The 18,480-nt window shown below is 43.5% G+C and overlaps 1 protein-coding gene across 2 annotated transcripts in view; it reads left to right on the forward strand.

Annotated features, from left to right (window-relative positions):
* Positions 1-18,480, forward strand: part of fip1l1a (FIP1 like 1a) — a 52,986-nt gene that overhangs the window by 31,985 nt on the left and 2,521 nt on the right. For both annotated transcript variants that reach the window (XM_084185474.1, XM_084185473.1), the window contains 2 exons: positions 2,849-2,907; positions 4,195-4,396. In XM_084185474.1, coding sequence (XP_084041600.1) covers positions 2,849-2,907; positions 4,195-4,396 — 261 coding nt within the window. The remainder of the gene's footprint in view (positions 1-2,848; positions 2,908-4,194; positions 4,397-18,480) is intronic.

Below are 18,480 nucleotides of genomic sequence, written 5' to 3' on the forward strand. Positions count from 1 at the left end.
CTCCTCCAAAGAGCTCCTCCAAATCCATGCCAAAGAGCTTGATTTTGGTCTCATCTGACCACAACACTTTCACCCAGTTCTCCTCTGAATCATTCAGATGTTCATTGGCAAACTTCAGACGGGCCTGTAGATGTGCTTTCTTGAGTAGGGGGACCTTGCGGGCGCTGCAGGATTTCAGTCCTTCACGGCGTAGTGTCTTACCAATTGTTTTCTTGGTGACTATGGTCCCAGCTGCCTTGAGATCATTGACAAGATCCTCCCGTGTAGTTCTGGGCTGATTCCTCACCGTTTTCATGATCATTGCAACTCCACGAGGTGAGATCTTGCATGGATCCCCAGGCAGAGGGAGATTGACAGTTTTTTTGTGTTTCTTCCATTTGCGAATAATCGCACCAACTGTTGTCACCTCTCACCAAGCTGCTTGGCGATGGTCTTGTAGCCCATTCCAGCCTTGTGTAGGTCTACAATCTTGTCCCTGACATCCTTGGAGAGCTCTTTGGTCTTGGCCATGGTGGAGACTTTGGAATCTGATTGATTGCTTCTGTGGACAGGTGTCTTTTATACAGGTAACAAGCTGAGATTAGGAGCACTCCCTTTAAGAGTGTGCTCCTAATCTCAGCTCGTTACCTGTATAAAAGACACCTGGGAGCCAGAAATCTTTCTGATTGAGAGGGGGTCAAATACTTATTTCCCCTTATTAAAATGCAAATCAATTTATAACATTTTTGACATGCGTTTTTCTGGATGTTTTTGTTGTTATTCTGCCTCTCACTGTTCAAATAAACCTACCATTAAAAGTATAGACTGATCATTTCTTTGTCAGTGGGCAAACGTACAAAATCAGCAGGGGATCAAATACTTTTTTCCCTCACTGTATTTGAATTGGAAGAGGTAGCTAAAGGTTAAGCCTACCATACATGCTAAATTAGACCAATTCATCCACTTATGGAAACACAACATCGCTATCAGCAAAGATGATTGGAGATCTAGACTATCCTAGCATACAGTCACTGCTCTGCCTGTCCCGTCCGATTCACCCAACTCGCTCTGCTTGCTCTGCCAGCCTGCTTCTGGTGAGTTTTTCACTTAAAGGATGATTCCTCTCACATCTGTCCTCTGCCAAATCCTCACATCCTTCAAAGGCTTTCCGTTTGTCTGAACTCTTCCAGCCATCTCCACTCGCGTTTATTAATAATTTCCTCTTTTACATTCACTTCAAACGTCACTCTTTCGTACTGATGCACACACACACACACACATACACACTCCTGACTTTTAATATTGTGTTGAAATTTTCCCTGGGGGGATATTAGGAACTGCAGGTAGTACTGGTATGGTCCTGAGCTCTGCTTCTTCTGCCAGTGACATTGAGGCCCAGGGGCCTCCTTAGGCCCAGCCCAGGGAGAGGATAAGACCACACTTCACTCCTCTCTATGTTGATCCTACATACTGAGCCCTACTTCTCTCTCTTCTCTGAGAGCCAATTGCCATGGAACCCCAGTTGGTCATCTGACCCATTTCCTCCTCCTTCTGACCGATCAGCCACAGAGGAATGTGCCTCCTCACTCTGTTTCTGTACTGCACTGACTCCCCTATGACAGTCTGCCTCTAAAGGCACTACATTTTCTGCATAGAGTGAGTTGAGGATTATTTTAGTGTTTTTTTATGGTGATTAGATCCTGGGGCTACAGGCAGAGTGGTGTGGGGCAGTCCTGAGCACTGATTAACCATTAAACACTGCCCACAGTAATGATCCCCATCTGTAAGGGCCACAGCCAACTCATCCTGCATATATCCATTCACAAATAGACCCATCCATCTGCCTTCTACCACTGTTCCTAATTTTCAAGTCATTCCACAGAGAGAAGCTGGCCAGGCCTAAAATAGGGAGCAGGGAGAGAGATGGAGGAGCAGGTGGGAGTATTTGTAGATCAGTATGTTTGGACACACACCTGGTGAGAAGCAGTCCTCTTAGACGGGCCTCACACCCTCTTCACCTTCGGCCCGTGTGGAAATGTTAAATGGTAACTAAGCGGGCGTGTCGCCAGGCTGTGGCGGTGCGGATGGGCAGTGGATCCTGCCAGTATCAGTAATACATCCCCCCCCCCCCGCCTCCCTCTTCCTCCCCCCTGGTTGGCGGGCGCGTGCTGCGCCTTGACAACGAGCCAGTCACATCAAACAGGCGGGAAATGGAGCTCTGAATTTGGAAATGCTCTTTGATCATTAAAGTTACCAGACTCGTTCCCTTACCTTCCTTTCTTTTTTCATCTTTTCTTTTTTGAACTCCATACGTTTATTTGCCTTCTTTCTTTTATCGGCCATTAAAATGAATGACTTCCTGCGCTGAGTGTTCTGGCTGCCACGGACTGACTGGCTGCTCTCAGTCCAATTGTTAGACGTTATTTGTTCTTATTTTATCCATGAAGTGTGTTTTCCTCAAGTTTTCCATATGTGTAGTAGAATGTGAGAGCCACTACTCGGCCACATGTGGTGTCAAGCAGAGGTTAGAGGGTTGAGCTGAACATTAGGTCTACGTGGCCTACTACTAGACCGTTGGACACAACTCCAGCCATCAAGGGCCCCAGTCCTGTTCTTACTTTCTCCATGGAACATTATACTGTATACTGTAGCAATTATTCTGCTGTTATGTCCATCCAGGTTTAAAATAGATACACTACTGTATGATCAAAAGATGTGGATGAAAACTAGAATCAGATGCACATGAGTAGAAATGTGTTTCTCCTAGAGTGGACTGTGTTGTACGCTCTGGTTTGTGTGGTTGTTTTTCTAGATGTTGTGTGTGAAATGATGTGACCTCACATGACATTCTCTATCTTCTCCCTACCAGTGGACGCTCTGGAGGCTATGATGGTCGCTCAGCTCCACCGTACCCCCCCTTCCCTCCAGGTAGTCCTCTCCTAGAGTACAGAGTGGAAATTATAGAGGATATCACATTCACATCTAACAGTTTGTACAGGTAACTTCCAAAATAATGGAAACACTTTAGTAAATGAGGGAAACAAAGTAAATTGAAAGCAGATGCTTCCACACAGGTGTGGTTCCTGAGTTGATTAAGCAATTAACATCCCATCATGCTTAGGGTCATGTATATAAATGCTGGGCAGACCATTATTTTTGCTCCCATGGCTATGCCCATATAGGATGATGATGAAAACGATGTAAGTCAAATGCCATGGGTGTGTCAGTCACCAGATCTCAACCCAATTGAACACTTATGGGAGATTCTGGAGCGGCGCCTGAGACAGCGTTTTCCACCACCATCAACAAAACACCAAATTATGGAATTTCTTGTCCAATAGAGTATAATCTATGCCAAGGTGCATTGAAGCTGTTCTGGCTTGTGGTGGCCCAATGCCCTATTAAGATATTTTATGTTGGTGTTTCCTTTATTTTGGCAGTTACCTGTATATTATAACAAATTATCTTGACCTTAAACTCAACAGTACTGTGCAGAAAATGGCATAAACACAGATGCCTATTTGTAATACTGCCATTTTCACACCCTCAGTGACACTAATAGAAAGGACATAAAGGTCAATACGTGTGCCAGTGATGCCACTGGAGCTTAGGGATATAATGGGACGTTAGTTGGTTCCTCCAATGGAATAGCCCACAATCAGTCATTCACACCATTTCCTGCTTCCTCCGACATTTTTGGGACGTGGAAAATTTGGATATTTCGTCCTGAAGAAAATTGACCCTTCAACTGGTGTCTTTTAATCAAAGCCTCACACATTTTGAGCTGTGTGTTGAGTGTAAGAGAAGGGCTCTGAGAAAGTTTTGCCATGTAGAATTATTTTCCAGAAAAAGTCTCACTAACAATTAACACAACTTTGGTTTGTTCCCTTTCCCTCCTCAGCTACCTGTCCTAAATAAGCTGTTTGAGTTAGATTGGCATGTGTGTGCCTCTGTGTTCTAAATATCCTGTTTGTGAGATCATTAGTTTTGATGAAGCACTGCACTCTGAAGTTACATTGTTAATTTATTGAGCTGTCATTTAGAATTTTCCTTGCAGAAAGTCTATACAATGGCTCATAATAGCTGTCCTCATAGATAAGTCATTGTGTAATTTTTTCACGTTTTTGTTGGAAGCTGAACACTCAAATGTGTACGTGTATAATAGAATTGTCTCTCCTCCAATCAGTTGACTGGCCTGCTTTTACCCATTCTCAGGTGTGTACCCTCCTCCTCCCCCGGGTAGCACAGCAGCCTCCTGGGCTGGGGTATTCGACAGTGCCAAGGCCTGGGAGTACTATGCGCAGCGGGACAGTGAGCGAGAGCGCCACAAGGAAAGAGACAGAACCAGAGAACGCGGACACGAGAAAGAAAGAGAGAGGGAGAGAGAGCACAACCCTTCCTCCCATGCCGTCAACAGGTGAGTGATAATCTGAGCAGCAAATGGAGGTTTTACCTCAGTATGGCCAGTAAGACTCTTGGAAAAAGCATAATAAGAGCTCTTGTTATTATAAAATACACTATATATACAAAAGTATGTAGACACCACTTCAAATTAGTGGGTTTCAGCCACACCCGTTGCTGACGTGTATAAAATCGAGCACACAGCCATGCAATCTCCATAGACAAACATTGGCAGTAGAATCGCCTTACTGAAGAGCTCAGTAACTTTCAACATGGCACCATCATAGGATGCCACCTTTCCAACAAGTCAGTTCGTCAAATTTCTGCCCTGTTAGAGCTGCCCCGGTCAACTGTAAGTGTCTGTTATTGTGAAGTGGAAATATCTAGGAGCAACAACAGCTCAGCCGTGAAATGGTGGGCTACACAAGCTTACAGAACGGGACCGCCGAGTGCTGAAGCTCGTAGCCCGTAAAAATTGTCTGTCCTCAGTTGCAACACTCACTACAGAGTACCAAACTGCCTCTGGAAGCAACGTCAGCACAATAACTGTTCGTCGGGAGCTTCATGAAATGGGTTTCCATGGCCGAGCAGCCGCACACAAGCCTAAGATCACCATGCGCAATGCGATGCGTCGGCTGGAGTGGTGTAAAGCTCGCCGCCGTTGTACTCTGGAGCAGTGGAAACGCGTTCTCTGGAGTGACTAATCACGCTTCGCCATCTGGCAGTCCGACTGACGAATCTGGGTTTGGCGGATGACGGGAAAACGCTACCTGCCCCAATGCATAGTGCCAACTGTAAAGTTTGGTGGAGGAGGAATAATGGTCTGGGGCTGTTTTTCATGGTTCGGGCTAGGCCCCTTAGTTCCAGTGAAAGGAAATCTTAACGGTACAGCATACAGTGATATTCTAGACAATTCTGTGCTTCCTACTTTGTGGTAACAGTTTGGGGAAGGCACTTTCCTGTTTCAGCATGACAATGCCCATGTGCCCAAAGCGAGGTCCATACAGAAATGGTTTGTCGAGATCGGTTTGGAAGAACTTGACTGGCCTGCACAGAGCCCTGACCTCAACCCCGTCAAACACCTTTGGGATGAATTGGAACGCCGACTGCAAACCAGGCCTAATCGCCCAACATAAGTGCCCGACCTCACTAATCCTCTTGTGGCTGAATGGAAGCAAGAGCCCGCAGCATGTTCCAACATCTAGTGGAAAGTCTTCCTAGAAGAGTAGAGGTTGTTATAGCAGCAAAGGGCGGACCAACTCCATATTAATGCCCATGATTTTGAAATGAGATGTTCGATGAGCAGGTTTCTACATACTTTTGGTAATGTAGTGTATGTTAATCAGTTAGATATACTTGACTCTTTTGCCCTCTGTCTCATATTGTTCTCTCCTTAGTAAACACTTAAAGGGATACTTCGGGATTTTGGCAATGAGGCCCTTTTACCTATTTACCTATTTGCTTATTGTCTTGCCTACGCCTAGCGAACAGTTTTTTTTAATTATATGAGAAAATAATATTCCATTTTATTTGGAACGGCAAGCCAGACAAAATTAAACGGGCCTATTTATATAATGAATATGAATTCGGGGGAGGACAGAAATTATTCAATATTAAAGCATTAGACCTATCACTAAAAGCTTCAGTCATACAAAAGTTATACTTAAATTCGAATTAGTGGGATTGTCTCACCCAATGTTCAAGAATGGCCTTTTTCCCTTTATTCAGATTACAACCTCTCACTTTAAGTTATTTGAAAAGGAAATAATCTCCCAAATATCACTATTTCTAAAACAAGCCATAGAAAGTTGGTTGCAATTTCAATAAAAAAGAAAAAAAATTGGACAAAATGTTTAAAAAAGGTATAATCTTCGTAAATGATATTATCAGTAGAACTAGTGGAGTTATGTTCCACATGCAGCTAACAAAAACATATGGAAATGTCTGCTCTACCCAAAATTACAACCAAATAATTGCAGCATTACTGCAAAAATGGAAAAGGAAAGTGGAAGGGGGAAAAAGTAAGGAACTTCTCTGTCGGCCCTGCATTAAAGAATAGAATTGGTTAAAGAAAATTGTGATAAATAAAAAAGTATACCAGTTTCATTTAAGGACCAAAGGATTGACAGCTGTCCCATATAGATTGCAAAATAGTTGGGAAGAGATTTTTGACGTACCGATTCCATGGCATAGTGTTTATGAATTGATACGCAAAACGACACCGGATTCAAAACTTAGGATTGATCAATTTAAATTATTATATAAAATTCGCTACCAATAGAATGTTATTTATATGGGGGATACAATCTTCCCAGCTCTGCAGATTTTGCTGCGAAGAGACAGAATCATTAGATCATTTGTTTTGGTACTATCCATTTGTAGCTTGTTTTTGGACACAGGTCCAGGAATGGCTAAAGGATTGCAATATTTAACTGGAGCTAACCCTGCAGATAGCACTACTGGGTGATCTGAAAAGTCATAGTCAATCGATCAATAATATAATAATACGTTTAGCAAAAATGTTTATTTTCAATTTACGATCTGTAGAAACAATGAGAATAGAAAGGTTCAGAACTTTTGTAAAACATCACAGTACAGTTGAAAAATATATGGCAAATAGAAATCCAATATGGATGGTGTTAAGAGATAGATGGGAGGTGCTGAATGGAGCTGAAGGATGGGACTAATAACAACAACTAATAACAACAAGATAACTAATGTAAAGCATACTGTGTCCATAATAAGTATATAGGTTGAGAGCTTTTTGTGAAAGAGCACAGTTAGAAAAATTAGAAGCAGTTAGAAGCAAACCAGATGGACATCATGAAAATGATCGGAGGAAGTTCAGGAGTAAAAACAAACAAAATATAATTATTGTAGAATTTGACTGTGTCCATAAAATGTATATAGTATGTATGGTCTGGAAGTAGAGGCTTAAGCGTTGTTGTTCACTAGTTTACTCCAATTGGGGAAGGGGTGGTGGTGTTGGAAAGTAATGAAGGGAAATATAATTTAAAAAAGGATATGTATGTATGTATGTATGTATGTATGTATGTATGTATGTATGTATGTATGTATGTGTATATATATATATATATATATATATACATATATATACACACACACACACACACACACACCACACACACACACACACACACACATATATATATATATATATATATATATATATATATATATATATATATATATATATGTATATGTGTATATATATATATATATATATATATATATATATATATATATATATATATATATATGTATATATATGTATATGTGTATATATATATGTATATGTGTGTGTGTGTATATATATATATATATATATATATATATATACACACACACACAGTGGGGGAAAAAAGTATTTAGTCAGCCACCAATTGTGCAAGTTCTCCCACTTAAAAAGATGAGAGAGGCCTGTAATTTTCATCATAGGTACACGTCAACTATGACAGACAAATTGAGGAAAAAATATCCAGAAAATCACTTTGTAGGATTTTTTATGAATTTATTTGCAAATTATGGTGGAAAATAAGTATTTGGTCAATAACAAAAGTTTCTCAATACTTTGTTATATACCCCTTGTTGGCAATGACACAGGTCAAACGTTTTCTGTAAGTCTTCACAAGGTTTTCACCCACTGTTGCTGGTATTTTGGCCCATTCCTCCATGCAGATCTCCTCTAGAGCAGTGATGTTTCGCTGGGCAACACGGACTTTCAACTCCCTCCAAAGATTTTCTATGGGGTTGAGATCTGGAGACTGGCTAGGCCACTCCAGGACCTTGAAATGCTTCTTACGAAGCCACTCCTTCGTTGCCCGGGAGGTGTGTTTGGGATCATTGTCATGCTAAAAGACCCAGCCACGTTTCATCTTCAATGCCCTTGCTGATGGAAGGAGGTTTTCACTCAAAATCTCACGATACATGGCCCCATTCATTCTTTCCTTTACACGGATCAGTCGTCCTGGTCCCTTTGCAGAAAAACAGCCCCAAAGCATGACGTTTCCACCCCCATGCTTCACAGTAGGTATGGTGTTCTTTGGATGCAACTCAGCATTCTTTGTCCTCCAAACACGATGAGTTGAGTTTTTACCAAAAAGTTATATTTTGGTTTCATCTGACCAAATGACATTCTCCCAATCCTCTTCTGGATCATCCAAATGCACTCTAGCAAACTTCAGACGGGCCTGGACATGTACTGGCTTAAGCAGGGGGACACGTCTGGCAATGCAGGATTTGAGTCCCTGGCGGAGTAGTGTGTTACTGATGGTAGGCTTTGTTACTTTGGTCCCAGCTCTCTGCAGGTCATTCACTAGGTCCCCCCGTGTGGTTCTGGGATTTTTGCTCACCGTTCTTGTGATCATTTTGACCCCACGGGGTGAGATCTTGCGTGGAGCCCCAGATCGAGGGAGATTATCAGTGGTCTTGTATGTCTTCCATTTCCTAATAATTGCTCCCACAGTTGATTTCTTCAAACCAAGCTGCTTACCTATTGCAGATTCAGTCTTCCCAGCCTGGTGCAGGTCTACAATTTTGTTTCTGGTGTCCTTTGACAGCTCTTTGGTCTTGACCATAGTGGAGTTTGGAGTGTGACTGTTTGAGGTTGTGGACAGGTGTCTTTTATACTGATAACAAGTTCAAACAGGTGCCATTAATACAGGTAACGAGTGGAGGACAGAGGAGCCTCTTAAAGAAGAAGTTACAGGTCTGTGAGAGCCAGAAATCTTGCTTGTTTGTAGGTGACCAAATACTTATTTTCCACCATAATTTGCAAATAAATTCATTAAAAATCCTACAATGTGATTTTCTGGATTTTTTTTCTCAATTTGTCTGTCATAGTTGGCGTGTACCTATGATGAAAATGACAGGCCTCTCTCATCTTTTTAAGTGGGAGAACTTGCACAATTGGTGGCTGACTAAATACTTTTTTTCCCCACTGTATATATATATATACAGTGGGGAGAACAAGTATTTGATACACTGCCGATTTTGCAGGTTTTCCTACTTACAAAGCATGTAGAGGTCTGTAATTTTTATCATAGGTACACTTCAACTGTGAGAGACGGAATCTAAAACAAAAATCCAGAAAATCACATTGTATGATTTTTAAGTAATTAATTTGAATTTTTTTGCATGACATAAGTATTTGATCACCTACCAACCAGTAAGAATTCCGGCTCTCACAGACCTGTTAGTTTTTCTTTGAGAAGCCCTCCTGTTCTCCACTCATTACCTGTATTAACTGCACCTGTTTGAACTCGTTACCTATATAAAAGACACCTGTCCACACACTCAATCAAACAGACTCCAACCTCTCCACAATGGCCAAGACCAGAGAGCTGTGTAAGGACATCAGGGATAAAATTGTAGACCTGCACAAGGCTGGGATGGGCTACAAGACAATAGGCAAGCAGCTTGGTGAGAAGGCAACAACTGTTGGCACAATTATTAGAAAATGGAAGAAGTTCAAGATGACGGTCAATCACCCTCGGTCTGGGGCTCCATGCAAGATCTCACCTCGTGGGGCATCAATGATCATGAGGAAGGTGAGGAATCAGCCCAGAACTACACGGCAGGACCTGGTCAATGACCTGAAGAGAGCTGGGACCACAGTCTCAAAGAAAACCATTAGTAAAACACTACGCCGTCATGGATAAAAATCCTGCAGCGCATGCAAGGTCCCCCTGCTCAAGCCAGCGCATGTCCAGGCCCGTCTGACGTTTACCAATGACCATCTGGATGATCCAGAGGAGGAATGGGAGAAGGTAATGTGGTCCGATGAGACAAAAATAGAGGTTTTTGGTCTAAACTCCACTCGCCGTGTTTGGAGGAAGAAGAAGGATGAGTACAACCCCAAGAACACCATCCCAACCGTGAAGCATGGTTGTGGAAACATCATTCTTTGGGGATGCTTTTCTGTAAAGGGGACAGGACGACTGCACCGTAGTGAGGGGAGGATGGATGGGGCCATGTATCGTGAGATCTTGGCCAACAACCTCCTTCCCTCAGTAAGAGCATTGAAGATGGGTCGTGGCTGGGTCTTCCAGCATGACAACGACCCGAAACACACGGCCAGGGCAACTGAGGAGTGGCTCCGTAAGAAGCATCTCAAGGTCCTGGAGTGGCCTAGCCAGTCTCCAGACCTGAACCCAATAGAAAATATTTGGAGGGAGCTGAAAGTCTGTATTGCCCAGCGACAGCCCCGAAACCTAAAGGATCTGGAGAAGGTCTGTATGGAGGAGTGGGCCAAAATCCCTGCTGCAGTGTGTGCAAACCTGGTCAAGACCTACAGGAAACGTATGATCTCTGTAATTGCAATCAAAGGTTTCTGTACCAAATATTAAGTTCTGCTTTTCTGATGTATCAAATACTTATGTCATGCAATAAAATGCAAATTAATTACTTAAAAATCATACAATGTGATTTTCTGGATCTTTGTTTTAGATTCCGTCTCTCACAGTTGAAGTGTACCTATGATAAAAATTTCAGACCTCTACATGCTTTGTAAGTAGGAAAACCTGCAAAATCGGCAGTGTATCAAATACTTGTTCTCCCCACTGTGTGTGTGTGTATGTATGTATGTATGTATATATATATATATACATACATACTACGCAGGTATATATATATGCGAGAAAAAAAATGTATGGGGGATTGGAAGTAATGCAGACAATTACATTGATGGAAGTTACAATCTATCTGAAATATTAAAGCTGATCTACCTCCTAAAGAAAAAAAATGAGGCCCTTTATCTACTTCCATAGTGTCAGATGAACTCGTGGATACCATTTTTATGTCTCTGCGTGTGGTTTGAAGGAAGTATGAACTAGCACTAGCGCAATTGCTAACTAGCATTAGTGCAATGACTGGAAGTCTTCACTCTCTCTCCATGCTTCATTCTCTCTCCATCTGTCCTCCCTGTGGGCCCCTCTCTCTCTCATCCTCCCACCACACACTCCATTGACTCCACTGTTGGGCAGTGCAGACAGGACTGCGCTGATCCAGTGCTGCCATCTGTGGAACTGTACGTTTGCTGCTGGGTGCAGATGTACTGTAGGTGCCAGCCCAGCCCAGCCTGGCCTCCCCTCACACACATGTATAGCAGGCAGAGAGAAAGGGGGAGAGAGAGAAGGAAGGAAAATCAGAGTGAAGGACAGAATAGACAGCAGAGCAACACTGCAGTCCTTCAGACTAGAGGGGTTTAATGGTTGCAAGGTGCTATTGTTAGGAGGGTGGAGGCAGGGCATAGGGACGTGTACTGGCTCTGGCACTCGGGTTGGAGTTGGGTAGTGGGTGGAACCCCTGGTTGTCTGCTCTACAGCTGTTGCAACAGGGGGCAGAATAGAGCTGAGAAATAAATATTACAAGACACACAGGCTGTCTGGTGCAGAGGGGCCAACAAGAGGAATGGGGAGAGATCACAACACACTCAGTCAGTAAAGGAGCTGCCAAGATACGCACAGTTCAGACGCCAAATTTATGTCTGGCACGGTTAAGAGCTTTGCTTGACGTACCGATTGGTTTCATACAATTGCTCTCAACACTGCAGCAGACATACTTGTTGGTTTTGGGTCGACTTCAGGCATAACAGCGACCTGTCACAGAAGTCCTCCACCTGAGAATCAGAGGCCATGATTGTGCTTCCATTGTGGGTGTGGTAGAGAAGCAACCTTTATTTGCATTCAATTAACATACACTGAGTGTACAAATCATTAGGAACACCTGCTCTTTCCATGACATAGACTGACCAGGTGAATCCAGGTGAAAGCTATGATTCCTTATTGATGTCACTTGTTAAATAATTGTAGATGAAGGGGAGACGGGTTAAAGAAGGATTTTTAAGCCTTGAGACAATTGAGGCATGGATTGTGTATGTGTGCCATTCAGAGGGTGAATGGGCAAGACAAAAGATTTAAGTGCCTTTGAACAGGGTATGGTAGTGTGAAGAACTGCAACGCTGCTGGGTTTTACACGCTCAACACTTTCCCGTGTGTATCAAGAATGGTCCACCACCCAAAGGACATCCAGCCAACTTGACAAGACTGTGGGAAGCATTGGAGTCAACATGGACCAGCATCCTTGTGGAACGCTTTTGACACCTTGTAGAGTCCATGCCTTGACAAATTGAGGCTGTTAATAATAATAATAATAATAATAATATGCCATTTAGCAGACGCTTTTATCCAAAGCGACTTACAGTCATGCATGCATACATTTTTGTGTATGGGTGGTCCCGGGGATCGAACCCACTACCTTGGCGTTACAAGCGCCGTGCTCTACCAGCTGAGCTACAGAGGACCAAGGGGGTGCAACTCAATATTAGGAAGGTGGTCCTAATTTTTTGTATACTCAGTGTATATTAACAAGCATTACCATTTCTCCCGACAGTGGAAGAACTGCTCTGGCGCACTGCATGAAACAAAGACGTGCTTCACCCGCACCGCGCCGAAAGAGCGGCAGAGGCTGCCGAACTATCTTCATAGTCAGACGAGGCACACTCTTGTTTCAGATGGCACTCTATCGCCGTTCTTCCAAAGACATTCTTCAAAAGAGAAAGTTACATATTTTTTTAGTTCGGTGCGGCGATAGAACGCTATTTGAACTAGGGCATAGAGAAAGTTATATTCTTTCAACCAAATGTCCCAGTGTTTTCCAGTCTGGTAGATCTACGCAGGGTCTCTGCTGTTCTCTCCTAGATGAGCCCTGTCTGTCCCCTCAGTACTGTAGCTCTCTGCTGATGGCCAGCTGATGACAAGCTCCCATGTGATCCTAGTTCCTATTTTCAGTGCTCTACTCTACTGCCCTACAGTCTGAGTCGACCATCTACACACACACACTCACCTGCCCTACATTTCCACAGCACACTAAGGTTGACCAGTAGCCAGATGTCTCATTCATTTATATAAACTCAGACAAATTACCAACCCTCCATCTCAATGTGCCTACTTTACAGAATCCCTACACATTCACACAGTCATTCTCCCTCCTAAAAACACTATGACTAGTTATGTTCTTCTTAATCTAGTGTCTTTCTGTTCGCAACTCTTTGCTGCAGTGGGTCATGCGATGGATCATATGGGGGAGAGCTGTGTTTCATGTCATATGAGGGAAGAGGGGCTGTGAGGCTGTAACGTAACCGCAAGAGGAGAGGAGGAAGTCGGGGAGGGACAGCCATTTGTGTGACAGGCCCACTGGAACAGACAGACAGAACTGCTCTTAAAGCCACTGTGGTCCTGTTCTGGTCCCAATGGAGAGCTCCTGTTTCCCTGTCTCCCTCCCTGGGTGTTCACACCTCCGGTGTGTGTGTGTGCACCCGCGCTGCATTCTGATCACATGGTATGATGTATGTTGGGTACATGGAGGTGTGCCAATGGTATTTATTTTGAGTAGTGAGTGATGTATTTTCTGTGTGTGTGTTGGCAGCAGAGTCTCATCCCTTCTGGCCTATAGCCACCCTGGTTGCATAGTGGTGTCAGTGGTCTGTGTTCTGGCTGCAGTCTGCTCTTTAAGGGCTCTGCTTAGCACAACTGATACACTCTGAGTCACAGCCTGACTGGGACAGCCCTCTCTGGGCACCAGCTTCTGGCACGACCACCAGCCAGGCATGTTTGGGAGTTAGCACCTAGGCTAACACTAGCTAATGCAACACAGAACAGTCAGACTCACCTCCTCCTAAAGACACCAACCACTCACACATTTACACTCACTAGCACATTTTCTCTCTCTCTCTTCTGCCTGATGCAGACAGCCCTGGGTAGCTGGTTGGCCATTTGGTGAACACTTGTCCTCTGAATGTGATCTCATCTCATCCCTGTAGCCTAGTATGGAGGGGCTGGGATTGTCCTCTCTCCAGCTGGCAGGGCAACACACACACACACACACACACACACACACACACACACACACACACACACACAGGGATTGTATTAGTGTTCTGAGTGTTATAATAGTAATCAATATGTAAAAATTACACACACTTTCTCTTTCTGACACATCTACACAGGTGGTTTGTATCTGTTCAGTGTTAATGGAGACTGAATTTGGAAACACATTCTTGTTCCCCAGGCTTACAGGGATACATAGCTCATTCTCACGCATAGATTTGTTCCTGTATTAAACCTGCACTAGGAAGCACACACTTATTCATTCACAGTTACAGTGACTCTGTGTGAAGTGGGTATAAGTGTGTTAGTGCTAACAACTGTGGAAGACTGTAAATGGGCCCTCAGGTCTGCACTCCCACTGGTAATAGAATAACTGCCAGTGCCCAAATATTGAATGAGTCCTTTAACCGTAGCTCGCTCTCTCTCTGGTAGAAGGCCCTTCTTGCCTTGTATCTCAGATCGTTCACAGCCCTCCTTGGTTGGGGACAGAAGCACCAGCTCATCAGCAGACATCTAACTTCAGATTCAAGTAGGGTGAGGCCGGGTGCTGCAGACTGTTCTAGTGCCCTTTCCAATTCTCTCTCGCTCTCTCTCTATCTCTGTCAAGTTGTTTTTTAATATGTTAGCTAGCGTTAGCGAACGTTTTCCCTTGTTCAACGCACCTCTGGTTTGGCTTTAATCACTCTTAATACTAGCTACAGATTGTAACACCAGATGATGTGATTTAACCCAAAAATGTTGGACCATTATACTGGTAGTTACAGGTGTGGCTATACAAAACGTTGGCAGAAATGTTTCAACTAACCTGGTATTGGTGATACTATCTTCGTCCTCGATTCATGGAAACAGGAGTCTCATAAAATATCTGTGTTCAGTTGCAAGGGGTCCGTTTTAATTTAGAAAATGCTCCATTATTAAAATAAATCCCTATTTTGATACATGAAGTAATCCAACTGGGTACACTGCCATCTTTTTCAAATTGATTGAGACAGGTGGGTCCACCCGAAAGTGCCACATGTCATAATGACAGACGCCTGTCTCGATCAATGAGAGAAGACTTGGTCCTCTGTAGCTCATTTGGTAGAGCATGGCGCTTGTAACGCCAGGGTAGTGGGTTCGATCCCCGGGACCAACCATACGTTAAAATGTATGCACACATGACTGTAAGTCACTTTGGATAAAAGTGTCTGCTAAATGGCATATTATGTTATTATTATTAAGGCTTGAAATAAACAAGATGGCGGCGTACATATTGTTGGATTACTTCATGGAACAAAACATGTATTTTAATAACGGAGCATCGAGGACTAAGATAGTATCGCTAATACTTTAGTAAGATAGCACTGCAGTGGATAGTAGCCGTCTTACTGGCCGTGTCAGAAAACCAATGTATGTAAAAAATAAGTTACGTGGATTTCTGCTTTCTCATTGAAAAGTGTTTCTTGTTCTCTTTGCCTTCGTCAGAGCTTTTAAACAAAATACATGTTACTTGTTTGGGATGCTCTGGATCGATGTGTACGACAGCATGTTCCAGTTCCCGCCAATATCCCGGAACTTCACACAGCCATTGAAGAGGAGTGGGACAACATTCCACAGGCCACAATCAACAGCCTGATCAACTCTATGCGAAGGAGATGTTGCACTGCATGAGCAAATGGTGGTCTCACCAGATACTGACTCGTTTTCTGATCCACACCCCTACCTCTATCTGACCAACAGATGCATATCTGTATTCCCAGTCATGTGCAATCCATAGATTAGGGCCTAATTTATTTATTTAAATTGACTGATTTCCTTCTATGAACTGTAACTCAGTCAAGTCTTTGAAATTGTTGCATGTTGCGTTTTATATTTTTGTTCAGTGTATTTATCAAGAGTTTTCATCTATATTTTTCATAGCAGTCTATTTACCACAACAAACCGATGCTGGCACTAAGACCGCACTCAACGAGCTGTATAGGGCCATAAGCAAACAAGAAAATGCACATCCAGAGGCAGCATTTCTTGTGGCCGGTGATTTTAATGCAGGGAAACTGAAATCCGTTTTACAAATGTTTTACCAGCATGTCACCTGTGCAAGTAGAGGCCACAAAACTCTTGATCACGTTTACGCCACACACAGAAACGCATACAAGGCCCCCCGTTGCCCTCTCATTGGCAAATCAGACCATTACTCTATCCTCCTAATTCCTGCTTACAAGCAAAAACTCAAACAGGAAGTACCAGTGACACGCTCAATACGGAGGTGGTCCGATGAAGCGGATGCTAAGCTACAGGATTGTTTCGCTAGCACAGACAAGAATAACCTATATATACCAAGTTGTGGACACCCCTTCAAATTACTGGATTTGGCTATTTCAGCCACATCTGTTGCTGACAGGTGTAAAAAATCGAGCACACAGCCATTCAATCTCCATAGAGAAACATTGGCAGTAGAATGGTCTTACTGAAGAGCTCAGTGACTTTCAACGTGGCACTGTCATAGGATGCCACCTTTCCAACAAATCAGTTCGTCAAATTTCTGCCCTGCTAGAGCTTCCCCGGTCAACTGTAAGTGCTGTTATTGTGAAGTGGAAACGTCTAGCAGCAACAACGGCTCAGCCGCGAAGTGGTAGGCCATACAAGCTCACAGAACGGGACCACCGAGTGCTGAAGCGCGTAACATATAAAAAATAATCTGTCCTCGGTTGCAACATTCACTACAGAGTTCCAAACTGCCTCTGGAAGCAACTTCAGCACAATAACAGTTTGTCAGGGGCTTCATGAAATGGGTGTCCATGGCCAAGCAGCCCCACACAAGCCTAAGATCACTGTGCGTAATGCTAAGCGTAGGCTGGAGTGGTGTAAAGCTTGCTGCCATTGGACTCTGGAGCAGTGACAACTCATTCTCTGGAGTGATGAATCACGCTTCATCATCTGGCAGTCTGGCGGACAAATCTGGGTTTAGCAGATGCCAGGAGAACGCTACCTGCCCCAATGCATAGTGCCAACTGTAAAGTTTGGTAGAGGAGTAATAATTGTCTGGCACTGTTTTTCATGGTTCGGGCTAGGCCCCTTAGTTCCAGTGAAGGGATATCTTAAGCGAGGTCCATACAGAAATGGTTTGTTGAAATTGGTGTGGAAGAACTTGACTGGCCTGTACAGAGCCCTGACCTCAACCCCATCAAACACCTTTGGGATGAATTGGAACGCCGACTGCGAGCCAGGCCTAATCGCCCAACATCAGTGCCCAACCTCACTAATGCTCTTGTGGCTGAATGGAAGTCCCCGCAGCAATTTTCCAACATCTTGTGGAAAGCCTTCCTAGAAGTGGAGGCTGTTATAGCAGCAAAGGGGGGACCAACTCCATATGAATGCCCATGATTTTGGAATGAGATGTTCGACGAGCAGGTGTCCACATATATACATCCGTTTCATCGGACCACTTCTGTATTGAGCGCTTCACTGGTACTTCCTGTTTGAATTTTTGTTTGTAAGCAGGAATTCTGAAGATAGAGTTATGGTCTGATTTGCCAAAACTTTGTATGCGTTTCTTTGTGTGGAGTAAAGGTTATCTAGAGTCTTTATCGCCTCTAATTGCACAGGTGACATGCTGGTAAGACGGATTTCGGAGTCCCTGCATTAATCACCGGCCTCTAGGAGCGCTGCCTCTGGATGTGCATTTTCTTGTTTGCTTATGGCCCTATACAGCTCGTTTAGTGCGGTCTTAGTGCATAGAAAAACCAGCTAGATGTACATTATCCATGTCCTTGTTCAGCCACAACTCCGAGAAACATAGGATATTACAGTTCTTCAGGTCCCGTTGATAGGATCATCTTGAATGGATCTTGTCCATTTTGTTATCTAGTGATTGTACGTACACCAGTTGAACGGAGGGTAGAGGGGGTTTATACTCGTCCTCTTTCGGGTCCCGGGGATTAGGGCCGGAGTGAGCAGTACATCCACAGCTGCCGACTCGTTGAAGTAGATATATGTTCTGATGTCCAGAAGCTGTTTTCGGTCATAGGAAATGATGGCGGGAATATTATGTACTAAAAAGTTAAGACCAGCGGGAAAAAAACACACAAAATAGTAGAATTTGTCAGGAGCCTGTAAAACGGCAGCTATACACTGCAACCCCGTCTTCACACGTTACTACTACGTAGTCCTATGGACTGAAAGTTCCTTGCTCTCATCTATTTTGAAATCCAAT

The sequence above is a fragment of the Coregonus lavaretus genome, assembly GCF_964263955.1.
Source record: "Coregonus lavaretus genome assembly, chromosome: 21".
Taxonomy (NCBI): domain Eukaryota; kingdom Metazoa; phylum Chordata; class Actinopteri; order Salmoniformes; family Salmonidae; genus Coregonus; species Coregonus lavaretus.